General features: G+C 44.4%; 1 protein-coding gene across 1 annotated transcript; it reads left to right on the top strand.

The window, feature by feature from the left end:
* Window positions 1-564: 564 nt before the first annotated feature.
* Window positions 565-17,735, top strand: LOC130556646 (polyadenylate-binding protein 3-like). The gene is made up of 9 exons (XM_057337841.1): window positions 565-1,358; window positions 3,921-4,529; window positions 4,607-4,722; window positions 4,805-4,886; window positions 4,974-5,069; window positions 5,152-5,373; window positions 5,464-5,581; window positions 5,670-5,767; window positions 17,409-17,735. Exons 2-9 carry the CDS (start codon window positions 4,347-4,349, stop codon window positions 17,733-17,735), a joined length of 1,242 nt encoding a protein of 413 aa, XP_057193824.1. The 5' UTR covers window positions 565-1,358; window positions 3,921-4,346.
* Window positions 17,736-20,811: the final 3,076 nt, after the last annotated feature.

Raw genomic sequence — 20,811 nt, 5'->3', positions numbered from 1 at the left:
AAAATTTAACGAGCACGAAAAATCTAAACTTTATACCGATGCCATACAAAAAATCGCTGCTCTACAGAATACCCCAATTACTGCTCTTTTATCTGACGCTTCCCGCCAAACCCAAGACACAGTAAGGCATGTTTTGGAGCTAATGTTCAGGTCAGTGTTGTTCCTAGGAAAGAAAGGATTGGCTTTTAGGGGTGACAGCACCCGTGATGGCATTTTGTATGAACTGATGCTTGAACGTACATATAACCTTCCAAGAGAAAGACAGTGGATTGAGAGGAGTGATAACTGGCTCTCAGACACAATCCAGAATGAAATCATTCAGCTGTATGCATGCGCTATTCAACGTGAGATTGCCATATGTCCAACAAGGTGGTGTATACGAACAGTAGCTGTCAAACGTGTGTGTAGTGCATACAGAGAAATAATCAAAACACTGGAGCAGCTTAAGGAAGACAAAACTGTGAGAGGAGACACCATAGCAAAGATCGGGGGCCTGCTCAGGCAGGCAATGAAAGCTAAAACCTACTATGGACTCCTCTGTTGTGAAGCAATATTCGAGCCGTGTGAGTCGGTGGCCAGGAGTTTGCAGCATACCAAAGCCAGCGCACTGGGTGCCCTTAACTGTGCTGAACTGCTTATAATGCGCATGGATGCCCTTCGGAATGATCCAGTATCAGATACAATGCTACAAACTGTATCCACAGCGGGTCTTGAAATGCCAGGAGAGCGCAGGGTGGCAAAAACACCAGGCCGTTTTCGACATGCAGCCGGGCCAGAGGAAGATGCACAAGTTGCGCAGCACACATGGAGACGAGAATTCTACGAAGCTGTGGACTTGGTCACAGCAGAAATAAAAAGAAGATTTGATCAAGAAGGTATGAAAACAGCAGCTCTCAGAGAAAGTGTGCTTATAAAGGCAGCAAACAAGGAACAAAAAGTGGATATTGATTCCCTTCACCTTCCGTTGCACTTTGATAAAGCCCGACTGGAGATTCAGCTGAAAATGATGGGAGACCTCTGCACCGATTCTCCCAAGACAGTTAGAGACTTAGCTACAAACATATCCAATCTCCATCCACAAACAAGGGCTCTTTTTAACTAAGTCGAAAACCTTATTAAGCTCTGCTTAAGTCTCCCTATTTCAGCTGCTTCATCGGAGAGAACATTTTCCGCTCTCCGCCGTCTGAAAACATGGTTACGCACAACCATGACGCAAAAAAGACTGACCCACCTTGCCCTGATGCATGTTCATGGAGATATACTGGATAGTTTGGACATTAACGTACTAATGCGGGACTTCATCAGCATCAACCCAGAAAGAAAGGCCACATTTGGGGTTTTGCATGCAGGCCGGTAAGGTAAGCAGTAAGGTTATTTATTTTTATTTATATGAGATTGTGGCTGATAGGTCTACAGTCAGTATGTGTACGAGTTGATTGTGCAGTTGTGTTTAATCATGTGAATTGTTTGCCCATGGAGGTTTATCACAAGTTGATGTTAAGCTGCCGCCGCGTAGCTTGTAGTTTCGTTCAGCAGATTGTGCTTTGGCTATATGCATACATAACATTTATTTATGTGTGTGTTTGTTTTACATGTCTCTTATAATCACACTGGCATCCTTCTTTATTATCGGCAGCAGCTAATTTCGCATTCGCACATAGTTGCCGTTATTTATTAACAAACTTTAAGTGGCTCCGTCCATGGCACAGTCATAACTTCAGTCCTGCCAACAAAAAAATCACAGCCCCCCTGTTTAAAATACGTTCCCGCGGCTATGCATGTATATAATACTACCTCTACTTATAACATTATCCATTTGCACAAGTGTACATACAATCTGTTAATATGTATATTCTACTATATACTATGCTGTACAATGTCTCTTGTGTGTTATTATCCCCATTTTCTGTACAATAGTCTTTTATTTTATATATGCATATTTTAGAATATTTAAACTGTAAATCTTATTATATTTGTATTGTCATTGTGGCGAATATCTGTACTAGAAGCTTCCAACACCAAAGAAAATTCATTGTGTGTGCAAGCACACTTAGCAATAAAGCTCTTCTGATTCTGAGTAGTCATGTTTTATTAAATAAATTCAGTCCCTTCACTGACCGAGACATTCCTTACATGATGAAACAAATGGGGGGAAAGCACCTATAGGCCTATTTTCAGTGAAAAGTTGGAATTGTTAAACAAAACGTCCTTCACAACATCCTACAAAAAAAAGGTTTCGTAGCTCGGTTGTGTTGGCAGTACAAAGGTCATGAGTTGGATTTTCAGGGAACGCGCATATTGAACTTGAATGCAACTTAAAGTCACTTTGGATGAATGCACACACCCAATGCATCGAAGTAAAAAGCAAACATTCATTTTAAGAGCTAAGCCTGCATATGTTTAGTGGGATTTTGCAGGATACTTTCTCAACGCAAGTTAGCTTTTAGACAATGATATAAATGAACACAAGAAAGTTATTTGGCTTTTAAACAGCTTTATTTGCATTTCAACATGCTCCAACATACAGTATTCGTGTGATAAGACATTAACTGAGCGTCTTCAGAGCCAGTTCCCTGAAGTCAATGACACACTAAAACCCAGAGCCTCGTTGTTCAACATCATAGAGCCCATCACCTTATAACGTTACATCATCTATGAAAGTTGTATTAAACCTTTGACAAAGTGGTCACTACTACACGCACACTCACTTGTCACGAGCATTATCCGACTCGGCTCGGTTTACAATCCCCTTTTCCCTGCGTTTATATCGGTCAACAAATGTATTTTTCCTCTTACTATTTTTGGTACGCTAAAAGTCCCTTGTGGCTTCTCGGTTCGATCGATTCGAGCTAACATAAAGGACGCAAGACGTGAATTTTCGATCATAAACTGCTCTCCATCTGCATTTTGCGCTTCAGAAAAGCAGTGACGTGACGTCATGCGCAAACAACATATGAACGAGGTCATCAAAGAACCTTTAAAAATATTAAACTCACAGAGGTAAATAAGTGAATACAACACAAAATAACGCCACTAAAAAGCTGAAAATTAAATAAAAACGCATTAATAAAAGTTGAGAAATATATATCTGTAAATCCGTCCGTATCGTCATTTTGTGTAGAATTTGACATCGGCCTAATTCTTTAAACTTTAAAAATCGCCTTAAAAACAAAAGTCCAATGACTAGTTTTAGTAATAAAAACAACAACACATTAATAAATTAGATGAACAATAAATGAATATAAGTAGTAAATGAATCGTATGGTTATGTTGTGGGCCAATGCGCAGCTTCAGAGAACGCGTTCATTGAGCCTACGTCACCGCGTATTAGTTCCGCTGCTCGTTTTCTTTGTTATTTTTTTAGGCCAGTTGGGTCTTTTATTTTAATTGGATCATTTTAGTTTTTACTGTACGATGTTTTATTTTAGTATTGTGATTTTCGGTCACGCATAAAAAAAACATTTATGTTAAAAGAATCTTCATTTTTATCGGACTCCAACAAAGCAACAACACTATCCGGCGATTTGTTAATAATTTATTACTAAAGCTACCTTTCGTTTGTATTTTTTGTTTATTAACACGATTAGTATTAAAAACAAATAGATTTGGTCTAATTACAAAACGACGTACGACGTATGTCGTCATCTGCGTATCGCCCGAAACATCTGTCACTAGGCAACGACCGCGTAGCGTATACGTTCTACAAAAATCAAACATTCGTTTGACGAGCCGCTGGATGAGACGGAGCGATCTGCAGATTTGCTTTTACATTTCTGAACTTTTATGAATAGATTCATTTCGTTAATTCATTCATTTAACAATACACTTTCATCTGAATTACTTACTGTCGTATTTTTGTCTTGTTTTAACATTTCTTGTATTTAACGTATTCTCATTCTGTGAGTTGGTTATTTTCACAGGTCAGATGACATCGTTCATCGGAGGAAACTCTTGTGCAGCTGGCGTACCGAGGGATCAGATCGCCTCGTTGTTCGTGGGGGATCTTCATCCAGAAGTGTCCGAGTTCATCCTCCATCAGACGTTCAGCCCGTTCGGTCCGATCCAGTCCGTGCGGGTCTGCAGAGACAGGGCGACTTGGCGATCCCTGCGGTATGGTTATGTTAACTTTGTTAACCTCGCCAGTGGTAAGTTATCTCTCCATTCTTCACCTTAACGTCTTGCTAATAAACATTTTGAATTTGTAATTTACAGTCCTGTGTCTTTTTCTCTTTGATGTTTCCCCCCCCTTTAAATCATCTTTAAATTAAGCTGTATGAAGTGTGCCATATAAATAAACTTGCTACGTCTTGTCTCTTATAAACTCTCGTCTTTCAGCTGAGAGTGCGATGGACGCCCTGATGTGTCAGGATCTTCTGGGCAGACCCATGCGAATCATGTTCTCCCAGCGTGATTCCACTCTGAGGACGACTGGGGTCGGGAACGTCTTCATCAAGGGTCTGGCCAGCAGCATCGATGGTGCTTGCCTTTATGACAGCTTCTCGCGTTTTGGGAAGATCCTGTCCTGCAAGGTAATGGCTGCAGTTTGATTGTTTTCTTATATGAGGCAGATCGTGTGTTGACGTCTGAATTCATCTTGGTTGCCAAGGTGGTCTGTGATGCAAATGGATCCAAAGGTTATGGATTCGTCCACTTTGCCACCTTTGAAGCGGCAGAGAAGGCCATCAAAGCGCTTGATGGCATGTTGTTGGACGACCAGCTAGTGTAAGTGGATCTCAGTTGTACTTCTTGTACTTTGTCTCGTCTAATCGTGTAGAGTTGAGCTCATTTGGTTCGTGTTTTAAAGGTCCATTGGCCACTTTAAGACCTTTGAAGAGCGTCATGTTGAGCCGAAGGTCATGGCTCAGGACAACGAGAGGCACTACCCGGTATCCAAACCCTTTTATCACTTAACAAATCTTTAGTGAATGTTGAAATGTTCTTGTGTAACTGACTGGATCTTGTCTGTTAAACAGGGGCTGAGTCTGTACGTGTGTAACATGCCCTATAGCTTCAGTGAGCAGCAGCTGTACAGAGCGTTCTCACCCTTTGGAAGCATCATCAGTGCCAAGGTACGACGCTTATTACGTTTTATTGTGCTTGGTAAATAACAATTAAAGTGAGAGACTTCCACGAGCGCTTCTCTCTGTTCAGTTGATGATGGAGGCCGGACGCAGCAGAGGGTTTGGATTTGTCAGCTTCTTCACCCTCGAAGATGCGACTACTGCCGCGACGGTCATGAACGGGCGTATGGTTGCCGGCAGGGCGTTGCGGGTCACTCTGTCTCGCCACAATGAGCAGAAGACCCAGCCTGAGAAGCAGGACAGCAGCAGTGAATCACTTCCTGCTGGACAGTTCACGTCTGCTGTTCCTCAAGTGAGATGAGCCACTATTACAGGTTACCTGAGATTGAAATCCAATAACAATTCATGTAATTAGCTGAACTTCATTTTATGCATTCGACAGGTTCAAAACGCCTTGAAGTTCACCCTGAAAACCAGCTGGCGCTCCAGCCCGTCAGTCAACAGGCAGCAGCGTTTGTCCTCGCTCAGAGTCAGTAGCCTCTTTATATCTTTCTCAGCCTGTAAATGACGCTTCATCAGCCCTCCATATTCACATTATTATTCACTCCGAAGTATTTATAGAGGATGTACATCTTTACCTGTCTACAGGTGAGAGTCTCTGCCCACTGATGCCTGTCGTCCTGTTGGATGCTGTTCATACTCAGCCTCCGCGCCTGCTGGTTTCTCAGGTCATTCTGGATTACTGGGTCAGTGTTCATGCTTCCAGTGTTGCCAGATTGGGTGGACAATTTTCAGCCCAAAGGCTCAATAAAACCCACCTACTCCAACAAAAACCAGCCCAAATTTTAACTGCCAAAATAATGTGATAGAAATGTATTGCAATGTCAATCAACGATGATAATGACCATTTTATCTCCTTAAAACTAACTATGACAAGATGAAAAAATATAATTAAACCAGGAAAACAGGTCAAACGGATTAAACATAGCATTAAAGAGAGTTCGAAAATATGTCCAGAAACCACTTCAAAGCGACAATCAAGAAATTAACCAATGACTTTAGCCCTCAAAAAACACATTTTGTGCAAAAAGTGCCTACTATAATTAATCGGATTCGGAAAGCTGAGTATGCATTTTCCACTCGTTCATGAACTTCATTCACAGACCACGGCAGCCAAAAATGTGCAATTCATTGATACATGTAATGGGGAAGATATAGGGACTACAAATGAGATGGACTACAAATCCCACAGGTCAGATTGATATAAAAGGAAGTCCAATTTTAGGGGCTTCCTTTTTGAGGCACCATGTGGTGTGGGCTGGGAACTTAAGGTTGGGTAAGAGCTAGGCCCTGTCCCAAATGGCGCACTCTGGTCTTGTGGACCTCCTCTGAGTGCACACTTGGTGACGTCAGGAAGTGCAGACCTATAGGGCACTAGGCACGAGTCCACAAGGGTACACAGGAGTGCATTTTGGGACAGACTTGAGGTCATCACACCGGAAAGAGCAAGCGGTGCTTTCTAATTACTCTCGCGGTACTTTGATGTCATCCGCCTGTCGGATCTTGCGGCGCCGCATCAAGTCGAACAAGCCTAACTGTGCGTTCAGACCGCCGCCGTTGAGCGCGTCAAAAATCGCTCTGGCTGCCCTGCCAACAACGCTGTAGAAAGAGTCTTGGGCGCTCTGACGTAGATCGAAATCTTATCTTGTATTTAAAGGGGCCTCAAAGCAAACAAGCTTGTTGATCTTGTGCAGACTGACCACAAGAAATTGATCGGTGGAAAAAACTTTATTGTAGTTACACGTTTGCTAACGAAATAATACTCTGCAGCAGTAACACTGTTATTATCCCCCATTTTCTGTAAAATAGTCTTTATTTTATATATGCACAATTTAGAATCTTTTAGACTGTAAATCGTATTATATTGTATTGTCATTGTGTTGAATGTCTGTACTAGAAGCTTCCAACACCAAAGAAAATTCCTTGTGTGTGCAAGCACACTTGGCAATAAAGCTCTTCTGATTCTGATTCTGTTTTGCATTCTCTGGCGCTAAAGTTAGCATGAAATTTCCGCTTATTTACAGAAAATGTATAACGTTAATGACGTAAAATCATCAGCAACTCACCAGGAACACAAACAATCTCAGACACCTTGGTCCACGCATCATTTTTTTTATTTATGTCCCTGTACGCAAACAGGGACGCGTCGTATAGGATTGGGAAACCCGCCACAGCAGTTATCAACTTCTCCTCCATTTTGCTTGGGAACTAATGTGGTCGGAACCAAAGTTTACAGGGCTGCTTTCTCTGGAATCATCTCAAGAGATGGACTTCTACGTTCCGATTGGTTGCCGCCGAACCGCGTCATAGCTCATTACCATAAAGTTGACCTGATTTCAACTCTCCTTGACGCCCTCAACGAGCCAAGAGCGCGCGCGCTGCTCGCCGCCGGCTCACTTGAAAATGAATGACTTCCGGCCACTTTGACGCTCTCGGCGGCGGCGGTCGTGAACGCACAGTAATGGCATTTTCACATGACGTCACGCTTTCATCTTCCGTTCTGCCCTCGACGAGCCAGTGTACCCCATCTTTCTTCTCCACCATCTTCTCCCCGTCGTTATTCGCTATTGTTTTGTTTAATCGGCGATTGCGGAAAAAAATAAGACACTTGATAAACCGCGTGATGACAACTCGAGGTTAGTTTCACCTTTGTTTCCGCTTCCAGTAATGTTTTCCTCCTCATGTTGAGTTTTCTTTGCCAAGTGCAGTTTGAAATGGACTTTGTACTGTGTGGAAATATTTTTCAGTAAAAGTATGATTTAATTATCAATATAATCAATATGTGTTTTCTTTCATTAAATCATTAAGCTGTGTGCTTTTATCATATGCTTGCTATTTTACTCAGTGAAAAGTTACTGTGGCAAACGGAGTGAGACAGGATAAGTGGGGGTTGGAACCATAAATTTAACTAAGTCAACACACACACACACACAAAGCGTCACACAGAAAAGAAATGTTATGAATCAATCCACTGCATATGTTTTAAGTATAATCATGAGTTGTGATGTGTTTTAATGAATCATAGGATTAAGAAACAACGCTACATAATTAAAAGCATTAGATGATTGAGTGTTTTCTTTTTACTAAAAGAATGTTAAGAATGTTGGTATGTTGTCCGGCCACAAGAAACTGTCTCTAGGGAACACTCCCCAAAAGAAACTGTCTCTAGAGAACATTCCTCAAAACTAGCGACTGACCACAGGATGTAAAACATGTGTTGTGAGATGTTGTTTTGCAGGAACTAAGAAAAAAGGACGGAGTCAGATAAACTGGTTCACGGTGATTGGTTGCCAAGAAGCAATACTCCCTAGAGAAAAGGAGGAGTCAGAAGATGAGCACGACGTCAAATACTGAATAAATATGTGTGTTTTTGAATAATTTGGGTTGTTGGCTTGTGGTGGAGTGAGGAGATCGTCTGACAACCCAAAGCTTTGTTACTCCTTTTTACATCTGATAATAAACTTCTAATCGATTTTGGAGAACGTCTCTGTACAAATTTTTGAACATGCAGGACTGCCTCAAAAGTCCAACATTTGCCAACCGCCAGTAAAACTCAAGAAGAAGAAGAAGTTACTTCCGCTAGCGCCTCAGAATGGAGTTTACCAAGTGGCTTGCACATCTGCCACAAATACGTCTAGATGATGTACAACGTCTTGCAGACAAATTTTCGCTAACGACAAGATCAAAGCTAGAGAAAGGATACAAATTCTTTGTTGAACAGTACCTGTTTGATTATGAAGGTAAGTGTTTTGTTTTCTTTTTGTGTTAGTGAAGGTGCTAGGATAAGTACTTGAATACGTGTTCTGTCAGTTTTTTTTCTCACTGTTGTTAAATTCCAGCGCGACGGCAAAACGGAAGTTCTTCTTCTTCTTCTTGTTTGTTGCAAGACGGATGCTATGATACACTGCTTTGCAAAAAGGCGGAAGTTAAGTGACGTCATTGTGAAAAAGGCGTATATGACTGACAGGTGAAGCCACCAATCCAGTATAGTTTTGTGCGGCGTCATATTTAGAGGCGTGGAAATGTCCCCACAATAACAGACCGATGTGCAACTAGTAAATCATTCATTCTCGATCGTCTCCAAATTTACTTTTACAATGACGCTTCAGTCTCCTAGAGCACCGGCTAGCAAAACACCTAAGAAATCGGTAGGAAACATATGTAGACTTTGTTTAGATAATTTCAAAGTTTCTAAAACTAATAAAGACAGATTATTTCGACTCTTGACAAAGCTGAATTTACGGTCGTGTTGGAGGAGTTTGTTGGCAAGATCCACAACACAAGTTTGGCGATTTGCACCTCTTGTCGGAGTTTAATGATGAGGTACAGCAGCGTTTCAAAAGGGGTAGTACGACTGAAATTGCTTGTAAGTGACGTGCAATAAAACGAGAGAAACGGCGTGTACCATCGACGCCTACACAAGAACCGAAGAAGCTACTTACTGATTCCGAATGCAGCAGCCCTGCGAGACGTGAGTTGTTTGACTTCACTAAGTACCTCAAATAAAACTCTTGGACGTCTTTTAAAGAATCTATACTATGAACCTCGCATACTTTTAAAAAAGCAGCGTTTAGTCGGTCTTGATGAACGCTCATTGTCACTGATGTAACACGGAAGCTTTCTAATTCGATCGGACCGCTTTGTTTTGTTTCCCGGCGGACCGTAAAAGAACGCGACACACACGTCTCCCGGAAATCCTGTGGAATTTAACCTATCAGACAACGACTTCGAACTCGTCGAAGTGTTTCCAAAAAAGTGTGCCAAATGTATCAGACGTTCAGCCAACGGATCGTGGGCGTGACGTCTGAGGCTGAGACTAGGTAAGAGCTGAGAAAAGGACCAGTTGATTAATAGAACTGAATTGGTGAGTGCCCCTTCAGAACATGATGTTTGTTGCTTCAGAGAATTAAGCATACCTATTTAAAAGCACAGGTAGTGATTTTAGTAAATCTTTTTGCTATAGTGAGTTTGCTTGGTTTTAATATTTATATCTGCCTTGTGTTTTAGTGCCCGTTTGGAGAAACATGTGTTGGGTGCTTCAGAGAATTAAGCATTTAAATACAGGTATTAATCTTTACTAAATCCTTGAATCGAGTTTTAACGTTTTATATTTTAATTTGTTTTATACTTGATTGTAAATGTTTTTAACTATAGTAAACTATAGTAAATCTTTTATATGACAAAACACAATTATAAATTGTGCTTCTTTCTTTCAGAGAATGCATAATTGCCGTTTACTTCACTTTTTTTACTAGAAACAATGGCGGCTTAATGGGTATTTTGATATGATCCAAATGTTAAACTGGGTTCTGTATGGCAAAGTGATTGAAGTTATTGGTTGTTTTGATAGTTTTTTTGTTTTTTTGTTGTTCATTGCAGACCAATGAACTGTGGGGTTCTCATTTGTATATGCCATATGAATTACTCTGCTAAGGTGAGGGGATATAAGTGTTTTGATTTGATTTTGGTGATTATTGCAGTTTTGAATTTGAAGTGAATTTTGAGTTCTTTTCTCTGTGATGTAGTGTGAGTGTGCACTTATTGGCAGAGTATTCGCTATGTAATATAACTGGGGGGACCCTGTGGTCTATAGATGTACTATTGTTATGTTTCTCATTTTGTGGTTTATTCAGTTTCTTTGCCAATTTCACTTATCCGTTAGCCAATTCTGATTATTGTTAAATAAATATTATGTGCAGAGAGACAGACTGTGGTTGGTCCTTGGTGTTGAGTCCTCTTCATCTCTAATGAGATGTTAGGGTTACAAATGGTGTAGTCGGCACTCGGCAGGGTCTTTTATCTTAGACAGCACTGCAGTGTGTTTTTCTATATATTTTTTATTTTTACCTTTTGTGTCTGTAGCCACTCTGTGTCGGTATTTAATAGGTAATTGTTTAAGTAAACGGCAATCGTGCAAGAATAAACACCGGAGCTATGGAGCAGGAGTTGATGGAGTTACAGGAACAGATGCGTCTTTTGCAGGCTACAAACTAACAATTAATGAAACGTACGGAATCCAGCCGTGACTCCCAGACTCCGTCTGTATCCAATCTTAATGCTCCACCCTCTATGTCTTTCAATAGAGTGATTTACTTTCCTCGTGAACGGAAGTGTCGATGGTTTTTCAGAGACTCGGACTCTAATTTGATCATTGAGAACTGGATTGAAGAGGCTGAGGCCTGCATTGGACATGGGAGTTGGACTGTACGAGAAAGGGTCACTTTTCTGCTTGATCATTTGGGTGGGGAAGCCAGAATGGAGATTAAACTCTGACCAGCAGCTGAACGAGAAACCCCAGAACTTATATTTAAGGCGTTAAGAAGTATGTATGGTACCAAGCAAACATTTGTGCAGTTGAGTTTTCTCATGCACTGATGTCCTTAATGGATTCTATTCTTGCAAATTGTCCAGATGGTGTACCAAATTCTGACAGAGTTCTTCGTGATCAGTTTGTGGAACATGTAAATGATGTTGGGCTTAAGCGTGAACTTAAACGTTTGGTAAAACAAACCCCACATTGTACTTTGCTTGATGTTCGAAGTGAAGCTATAAAATGGAATGAGGAAGGGAAGAGGCAAGTTCCTCCCTCCGCTGCTCAATTATGGTGTAATGTTGCTCATGGTAGAATAACAGAATCCCCAAATCTTAAAGAATCTTCAGAGTTAAGTGAAATCAAGGAGCTGTTAAAGCAGCAACAAGCCCAAATTGATGAGATTACCAAGTGCCTAGATTCTCTTAAACCCTTGAGTAATGACCCTCCACCCTTGGGTCAAGGCAAAATGCTTCTAGAAGGTGTTTACGTTGTAATAAACAGGGTCATATTGCCTGATATTGCAGACAGCCATGGTCTGTTGAGTCTGATCTTAGGTCAGCCAGAATTACGACGAGAGAAACAATTGTGGAGGAAAGTGAGCAACCTACTTCCCCTGTTGTCACTAGTCAGATTACTGAAGCAGGTGGTTTAAAAACCTGTAGCGTGGTCTGTCCTACAGTGGTACAACGTCTGATTGGCAAATGCCCCACTGTTACTGTTCAAATATGGGGAGTTCCTGTTTCATGTTTGCTGGATACGGGGTCAATGGTGACAACAATAACGGAGTCTTTTTTTGACCAACATTTTCAACAATTAGCACCAGATGTTCTAAAAAAGTGTGGTTGGCTTCAGCTAAAAGCAGCAAATGGCTTGGACATCCCCTATGTGGGATATTTTGAAACTGATGTCAATGTGTTAAGACGAATTCTATCTAAACAAGGTATATTGGTTGTAAAAGACACAGAAAATGTTGCATCTAAAAAGAAAGAATTGGTTCCACGCCTGTTGGGTATAAATATTATAGGGCAGTGCTATAACGTATTATTCGAAGAACATGGCGCTGCTTTATTTTCAGTCCCACACTTGAAGTTTGCAGGTTGGAAGGACGCATTGCTGCAGTGCCAGAGAACTAATGATCCGTCTTGGTCTGGTTTTATTGGACATTGTAGCGGTTTTAGCTAACGTTATTATATTGATGAGCAAAGCTCACCAAATATGGTTCTCCACCAGATCTATCAAGATCATATCCATGAAATTAGTTATTTAAAACATCAATTTCAGTCAAGGAATTAGTTTAGCTCAAAGGAAAATACGTATAATAATCGTGATCAAATATACATATTTTACGGTCTCTGATTAGTAATATAAAGCATAACAATACTTGTATGCATTTGTCCCGCGAATGCATCAATAATATTATATACTTTACATTATTTCATGGCCATAAGTAACGTGACTTTACCAAACAGGATTTAGAGCAAAGGTTAGCGAATCGAAACACAGTAAAAGGGACCAAGCTTGTGAGCGTGAATACAGAAAACCCATCACAAATATTCATCACGAATATATATGGTTGTTTATTAAACTCTACATGGTAAAAAAAACGATGACGATCGCATAACACAAACAAATACATTTAACACAAATGCGCTAGGAAGCGCGGAGAGAGAAAGAGAGAGAGAGAGAGAGAGAGAGAGGGCATGGCAGCGATTTCTGAACACCAATAAAATCATCTTTAACAAAGAGGCACAGACTTAACGCAGCTATTCTATAAATAGAAACGGATACTTGCAAGCTCTGTGCTGGACCAATATCCGTATGCGCGTGTAGAGATGGAATTGTTCAAAAGGTTTCAGAATGCAGTCCTGCAGAAAGTTGCAGGCCTCGTGATCGCGTGGCTTTGCCAGGTGTGCATGGCAGCAGAAGTCCATTGTTCCTTCTTTCCTCCCAGTGGGGGGAAAAGGGCAGTCTCTGAAGAGACGCCAAGGACCAAGTTTTGAGGGCCGGTAGTAAAAAGGAGAGTCTTTTCAGAGCAGGCTCGATATTTAACTTCATGAGAGGGCATGCCCACCTGAGTTTGAATCGACTAATCAGAGTTGAGCAGGGAAGAGGTTCTTTGTCCACTCAACAGCTAATTTGCATCTTTATGACCTCCTGGCAACTTTACAAAATACCGTTCCAAATTATAACATAATGAAAAGAAAGTGTTCTATGGTCACACAAATGATGTTTTATTAACAAAGTTCGGGAGAAGCCGGAGCATATAATTAACACCGGCTGGTTCGCTATCAGCAATCACGACTCTACCCTATCAGCTCAAGCGAAGCCATCTCTAAAGGATTAAACATGTCGGATACCTCGAGTTCGGTCGTAAGCGATAGCTCCGATCAGCAGGAAACTCCGGCGAATTCAAGCGCTCCTCAGCTTTTCAAACCTGGAAAGGTTGCAGAAATGGAGCCCGAGGCTCCAACCCGAGGCCGCCAGCCTCGCTAGGCTGCCAAACGCACCTTGAAGCGCCGCTGCACTTCATCGCCATGGCCAAGCAGACATCCTCCTCCCTCGCCAGCGTCGTCATACGCTTCTGCGTATCCCAGCTATCAGGAAACGGACCATCGCTGGCCTTTGAACTGCTTTGGCCAAACGGGACGTCACCGCCAGCAAGCGGCTCAACAAGGCAGAGCTATACGGCCTCTACCAATCTCTTCAATCAGGGGCCCTGCCTACATCCTCTGTTGTACAGTTAGCAGTCGCAGAGGATTTCAATCAGGCGCCAGGTTCTTCGCAAGCCCAGTCGGGGCCCACTACCTCCGCGGCAGGGCAAGGACTACCAACCTCAGGCCGCCGCAGTGGGCCGTCGGCAAGTCTGGGCCCCCAACGCTCCGTTTCTGGAACCCCCTCCAGTATCCACCAACATCAGGATGCAGATATTAGTAGGTGCGGACGTAGATTTATTTCACTTATTGTCACCACTCGCACCTCCGTCAGCCGAGTGCCAGATCACGCACGGCGACCTCTCATTTACCGTAAAAAACACGTCCCATAGTCATCCTCGCATTTTGTCCTTCCTGGAATTTTCTCACGATATATCGAAGTCATTTGCACGAGTTTCCCCCATAGGAGACGTGAGCTCGGCGACTATCTTGCCATAGTCGCGGAGCTCATGCTTTCTTATGGGGGGGACGCATTTTTACACTTATCACAGATTGTTTTCGGCTACATGTGTAATAAGGGTAGCTCAGTGGAACCAGTGCCCATACTGAGGTGCACTGGACACTGATCTTCACAACAGGGTGTTTTTGGGGTACCAGAATCTGTCTTGCGCCATGTGTCGCTCAGTGGAACACAACACCACAGCTTGTCCCCTCGTCACCCCCGCCTTTTCCCATCGCCAGGCTTCGCCTCCCCCCGTCTCCACCGCTCACGTTCCGCGCCAGCTAAACCGGCAAGCACGTTCAGCCACAGCAGGGGGTACCAACACACAAAAGCACGAAGCTTTCAGAAACGTCAACTCGGACCGTTGCACGAGACAACGATGCCGCTTTCTGCATGTGTGCAATTTTTGTGGAGGTGCCCACGCCCGCTTGGTTTGCCCTGTACACAAAAATGTCAATAAACAATCTTACAATTATTTGTCGACTCCTGTCAATGTGTCGCATTTATCCTCTGAACTATGAAACCACCCCGATCATGAATTTACAGAATACATTCTGTCTGGTCTTCGAAAAGGTTTTAATCCCGGCATCGCGAGCTCCCTTTCTCACAACATCATATGCCCTAATCTCCGTTCTGCACTCGCAGAGCCCGACATCGTCGATCACCTCATCAAAAAAGAGATTGACAATAAATTCATGATCGGTCCCTTTACCGCCCCACCATTTTCAATTTTTCGCGTCAGCCCCATCGGCGTAGCCACGCAGACATTTTCGGGGAAAAAGCGCTTAATATTCGATCTTTCATCCCCACACGGTTCCCCCTTTCCAAGCATTAACAGCCTGATCCCGCTCGAAGAATTCTCGTTACATTACCAAGACGTCGAACAAGCTATTACGCTTATCAAAATGGCCGGGCGCGGCACCTGGCTGGTTAAAGTCGACATCACGTCCGCTTTTAAAATAATGCCGATACACCCAGACTTTTGGCATCTCTTCTGCATTTGTTGGCATGGAAAATTTTACTTTTCCGTCTGCCTTACCTTCGGATGTAGAAGCAGTCCAAAGATTTTTGACATGTTGTCAGAGGCAATCTGTTGGATTCTCTCTAACAACTACGCCATTCCTTACCTCATCCACCTACTAGACGATTTTCTAATAATCTCGCCGCCAGAATCTATCCCTGCCACACATCTTTCCAAAGTCCAAGAAGTATTCTCAAAGCTCGGCATCCCTCTCGCACCTGAAAAAACTTCGGGACCCAGCACGTCCATCGACTTTCTAGGCATTAAATTGGATACGCTAAAGTTCCAAGCTTCCTTGCCCAAGGAAAAAATCGATAGGACAATTTTTATCGCTTCTTCCCTCATAGACACACCGCATTGTTCTAAACGCGAGCTATTATCAATTCTCGGCCACCTGAACTTCGCGATGCGCATCAGCCCGCAAGGTCGCCCCTTCGTTTCGCATCTCCTCTCCCTCGCATCCTCCGCTCACGCTGTGGAGGATTTAATCCATCTAGACAGCTCATGCCGCGACGAGCTCAGTCTATGGATTAAATTCCTCAAACGATGGAATGGTATCTCTCTCTTTTACAACGACATGATCTCTCTCCCTGTCAACACACACTTATTTACCGACGCAGCTCCTTCCGTCGGTTTTGGGGGATATTACCAAGGTCGCTGGTTCGCGTCTACATGGCCGCCCCAGCTCACAAGTTTACCGCAGTCCCTCGCGTCATCAGCACTTTTCGAGCTGTATCTGTTAGTGGCGGCGGCCCATTTATGGGGGAAAGAATGGTCCGCCTCCAGCATCATGGTCCATTGCGACAACGAAGCAACGGTACATTGCATTAATAAAGGCCGCTCACATTCTCCCGCTTTAATGCCTTTTCTCAACGCCTAATTTTGATTTCTGCGTGCGATCAGTTCATTCTGACGGCCAAGCACGTCCCAGGAGTAAAAAAACAGATAGCTGATGCCCTTTCCCGTTTCTCATTTCAGAAATTCAGGCTGTTGGCACCAGAAGCAGACCCAATACCAACGCTTGTCACTCCCTATTCGGAATTGACATTCAATTAAACCACCCCCTTAAAACTGTAATAGATGCATCCTTGAGCGCAATCATTCAAGCCGTCTCCCACAGAACCCTACTTTCATACCTCATGGCATGGAGAAACTTCAAAGCATTTCATAATGCATACAACATTTCCTTCCCAGATTTCTCTCTCCTCTCCATCATGTCATTCATCTCTTCCTCAACACAACAAACATCTTCAAGCAAGTTCGTTCAAAGGTTATCTGAGCGGGATTCAATTTTTTCACAAATTAATTTACAATGCTCCCTCCCAAGCCATAGCTAGCTCTCAAACATCCATGCTTATCAAAGGCATCCAGAGAGCCCAACCCACCCACCAAGACGCCAGACAACCTATCACCTTAGAAGTTCTGACCAAATGTATCTCAATTCTCCGCAGAGGCTACCACACCAAGCACACCGCGCACACACTCAATGCCATGTTCATCCTTGCGTTCTTTGGATTTCTCAGAGGATCAGAATTCACCACTACGTCCAATTTCGACCCCTCAATCAACCCCACTATTTCGGATTTGTCAGTGCTCGATTCGGAAACCATCTCGTTTTTTATTAAACGAAGCAAGACCGATCAGGCCAGAAGAGGTCATTTCATATATATCTTCAAGCTTCAATCCTCAATCCGGCCATTCCAAACCCTAGTAGCATACATCCGCTTCAGAACATCACAGGCTAAATCTCCATCCGACCCTCTCTTCGTAGACGACCTAAACCACCCTGCTACATGTTTCTGGTTCCAAAAACACCTAAAATCCGTTTTGCTCAACGCAGGCATTCCAGCAGATCTATTTTCCAGCCATTCATTTCGCATCGGCGTGGCAACCACGGCCGCCCAAAAGGGCCTCTCACAGTTCCAGATCCAAGCGCTCGGCCGTTGGTCTTCAGACGCTTTCAAAAGTTACATCCGGACTGACCGCGCCCTCATCAGGGAAGCACACAGGACCCTTGTCACCCGAATCATTTAGCATCAATCATCAACCTTCTAACAAGCTTCCCCAGCAAGCAAGCAACAGCATCGCTACACCACTCAAACTCAGAGAAGCCCGGCTTCCATATCGCGCTCGGCCGCAGCAGAACGTCTTCCCTTCCCCCAAATAGATTCGCTCGCATGTTCCCTTTACCCTATCCCTTTCCCCAGAAGCCAGTATCGCATTGAGCGACAGCCCCCGCAGGGGCCCGTGCTTCATCCCTCACTCTGCCGCTGCAGAACGTCTTTCCTTTCCTCCGATAGAATACCTTGCATGTTTCCCTTACCCCTTCCCCTGAAGTATTGTGCTTCTTCCCTTACTCTGCTGCAGCAGAATGTCTTTCCCCTCCCAAAGTTCCCTCGCATGCTTCTTTTACCCCATCCTCTTCCCCAGAAGCCTGCATCGCACCACGCGACAGCCCCCGCAGGGGCCCGTGCTTCATCCCTCACTCTGCCGCTGCAGAACGTCTTTCCTACCCTCCGATAGAATCCCTTGCATGCCTCCATTACCCCTTCCCCTGAAGTATTGTGCTTCTTCCCTCACTCTGCCACAGCAGAATGTCTTCCCTCCCCCCATGCCAGAAGCCAGTATCGCCGCAGCGACCGCCCCCGCAGGGGCCCGTGCTTCATATGTCTCTCTGCCGCAGCAGAATGTGCTTGACTACCCCCCCATGCTAGAAGCCAACGTCACCGCAGTGACTGCCCACAGGCTTCCAACCCCTGCTCTGCCGCAGCAGACGCCACGCATCACCACAGCGAACACCCCCGCAGGGGCCCATGGCTTTAAACTTCTCTCTGCCACAGCAGACGCCATGCACTTCGAAGCTAGCATCGCCGCAGCGAACGCCTCCGCAGGGGCCAATGGCTTTAAACTTTTCTCTGCCCAGCAGACACCATGCAAAACAAACCAGCATAGCCGCAGCGACCACCCCCGCAGGGGCCCGTGCTTCCAACCCAAGCTCTGCCTCAGCTGACACCTTGCATTATGAAGCCAGTATCGCCACAGCGACCACCCCCGCAGGGGCCCGCGATTCCAAACCAAGCTCTGCCACAGCAGACACCATGCATCATGAAGCCAGTAGCGCCGCAGCTCTGCCTTAGCTGACACCATGCACTATGAAGCCAGTATCGCCACAGCGACCGCCCCCGCAGGGGCCTGTGCTTCCAACTTGTGCCCTGCAGCAGCAGGCAAAATTCCCTTCCAACCCCCCCAGAAGACCCAGCAATAATAAACCAGCAACTCGATAGCATCAGCCACCCCGCAGGAGCAGGATCTCGATCCACGATCACAGCAGACCCCCCACTTGCAGGAGCTCACAAATCTAGCGGCCACAGCATCACCCGCACCATCAGGGTCTGCAAGACCTACAGGCCCCTTGGCGAACGCAAGCCACCATCCAGGAAGCCTCAAGTATAGCGTTATGGGGTGTATGCGCTACCCGGCTGCTGTCCAGCGTTTACATGAGCTTTGTGGGGTGAGTTCTGGGTTCGGCCGTTTCCGAGCTCGCCGCACTCGCCCCTATTGGGGGGAGAGAGCGAACCGGGTTCAGAAGGAACCGGCGAGCTCGGAGCCCGCTCCCCGGACAGCACGTCAAATACGCATACCTTTACTACCCCTGCTTTTTTATTATCTGCACAGGTGAACTCGTGAAATGATGTTTTATTAACAAAGTTTGGGAGAAGCCGGAGCATATAATTAACACCGGCTGGTTCGCTATCAGCAATCATGACTCTACACCCTATCAGCTCAAGCGAACCAGCACATAAATAGACCAGGAATCCTACCTGAAACCATCTCTAAAGGATTAAACATCCCTCCACCTCCCCGGCTCCTCTCCCCGAACTTGAATATCTAGCAGGACTCCGGGGGGTGAGTTCTGGGTTCGGCCGTTTCCGAGCTCGGCGCACTCGCCCCTATTGGGGGGAGAGAGCGAACCGGGTTCGGAAGGAACCGGCGAGCACGCCAAATACGCATACCTTTACTACCCCTGCTATTTTATTATCTGCACAGGTGAACTCGTGAATGTATATAAACAAGGAGGAATTGCAAAGACAAACATTTATATATCAAATATGCTAAGGTTTTTGAAGTGCATCAAGACATGATTCATTCGGAGGTACGAATACAAACAAAGCCTGAATTAACTTGCCTATTTAACAATTACAGATTATTTAAAAATGGCAAGAGCGACAACATATAACCTAGATATTTAGATATACAGTATTTATAGAAAAGGACAGTTGAATCACACAAGTTCCTATTTGTCAGAGAAGTTTCTCTGGTTAGCCTCAGATGTTAAGTTTCAGATGAGACAGAGAGACTTCCCACCTCTGCTTTGAAGCTTAGGAGTCGTAAAATATCCCACAGAGAAACAAACGGGGTTATCAACACTTTCGGTGAGAGCACCAACCCAAGTCCAGGCCCCCTGGATTTAGATCTGACTCTGTCCTGGTTTCTTGATATCAACATCAAAAGACCAAAAGAGAGTGGAGGGGGTTTATGGCATTTCTTTAAATGACTCTGACCATTTGGCTCCTGCTAAATTCTCTACATATTCCCCCTTTTCGGGAGCTGAAATTTGAGTGTAAACTTCAGCTGACGATGGATAGTTGGATCATGATGGCGGGATGACTGGTGGTTCCTATTGGTCTCCAGCATCTCGACATACAGGCAGAGAATGTTCCCAAGTGGTCGGGCATTGTCTCAACTTGTGTACCTTTTCATCTTTTCCATCCTTCTTGGACATCAAGGGAGAGCAGCCCTGCACCTGTTTGCTGGTTCTTGCAACAGGTTGGTTCGAGTGTTTCCTGTCTCCATGGAGATGCACAGCAGCAGTCCTGTATGAAACAGCAGGTGGGATGGCATGATTGGCTTCCATGCAAATGCCTGTAGTGCTGTGTCATGGGGAGTGGCGTTGTCTAGCTAACCCCCCCCACGTCTCACATAGCTGGGCAAAGTTATGATACAAAATCTTGTCACTCACATCACGTTCCTCTAGTGAATCTTGCCGGGTGCAGCATGCTCTCTGGCCTTCACATTTTCTGCAGTGATTGCTGGGCAAAAGCAGGTGTCACACTCCGGTGTTTTTCATTGAAGTACTGGTGAGTGGTGTAGGGCGTGACAAGGTTGGAGTCTCTTGGAGTTGGAGTTGTGGTGGTGCCGTCTGACCTCAGGCTATGGTAAGAGCCGTGTTTCTGCTGGTGCTT

The sequence above is a fragment of the Triplophysa rosa genome, linkage group LG7 (genome assembly GCF_024868665.1).
Source record: "Triplophysa rosa linkage group LG7, Trosa_1v2, whole genome shotgun sequence".
Lineage (NCBI taxonomy): Eukaryota > Metazoa > Chordata > Actinopteri > Cypriniformes > Nemacheilidae > Triplophysa > Triplophysa rosa.
This window is presented reverse-complemented; position numbering and strand designations above follow the sequence as displayed.

Excerpts from the sequence above, each read along its gene's own strand:
- LOC130556646 (XM_057337841.1), top strand. The coding sequence starts at position 4,347 with ATGGACGCCCTGATGTGTCAGGATCTTCTGGGCAGACCCATGCGAATC. Across the intron at positions 5,582-5,669 it reads CTTTATATCTTTCTCAGCCT|GTGAGAGTCTCTGCCCACTG; the intron begins GTAAATGACGCT and ends ACCTGTCTACAG. Across the intron at positions 5,768-17,408 it reads AGGTCATTCTGGATTACTGG|GCATTCCAGCAGATCTATTT; the intron begins GTCAGTGTTCAT and ends TGCTCAACGCAG.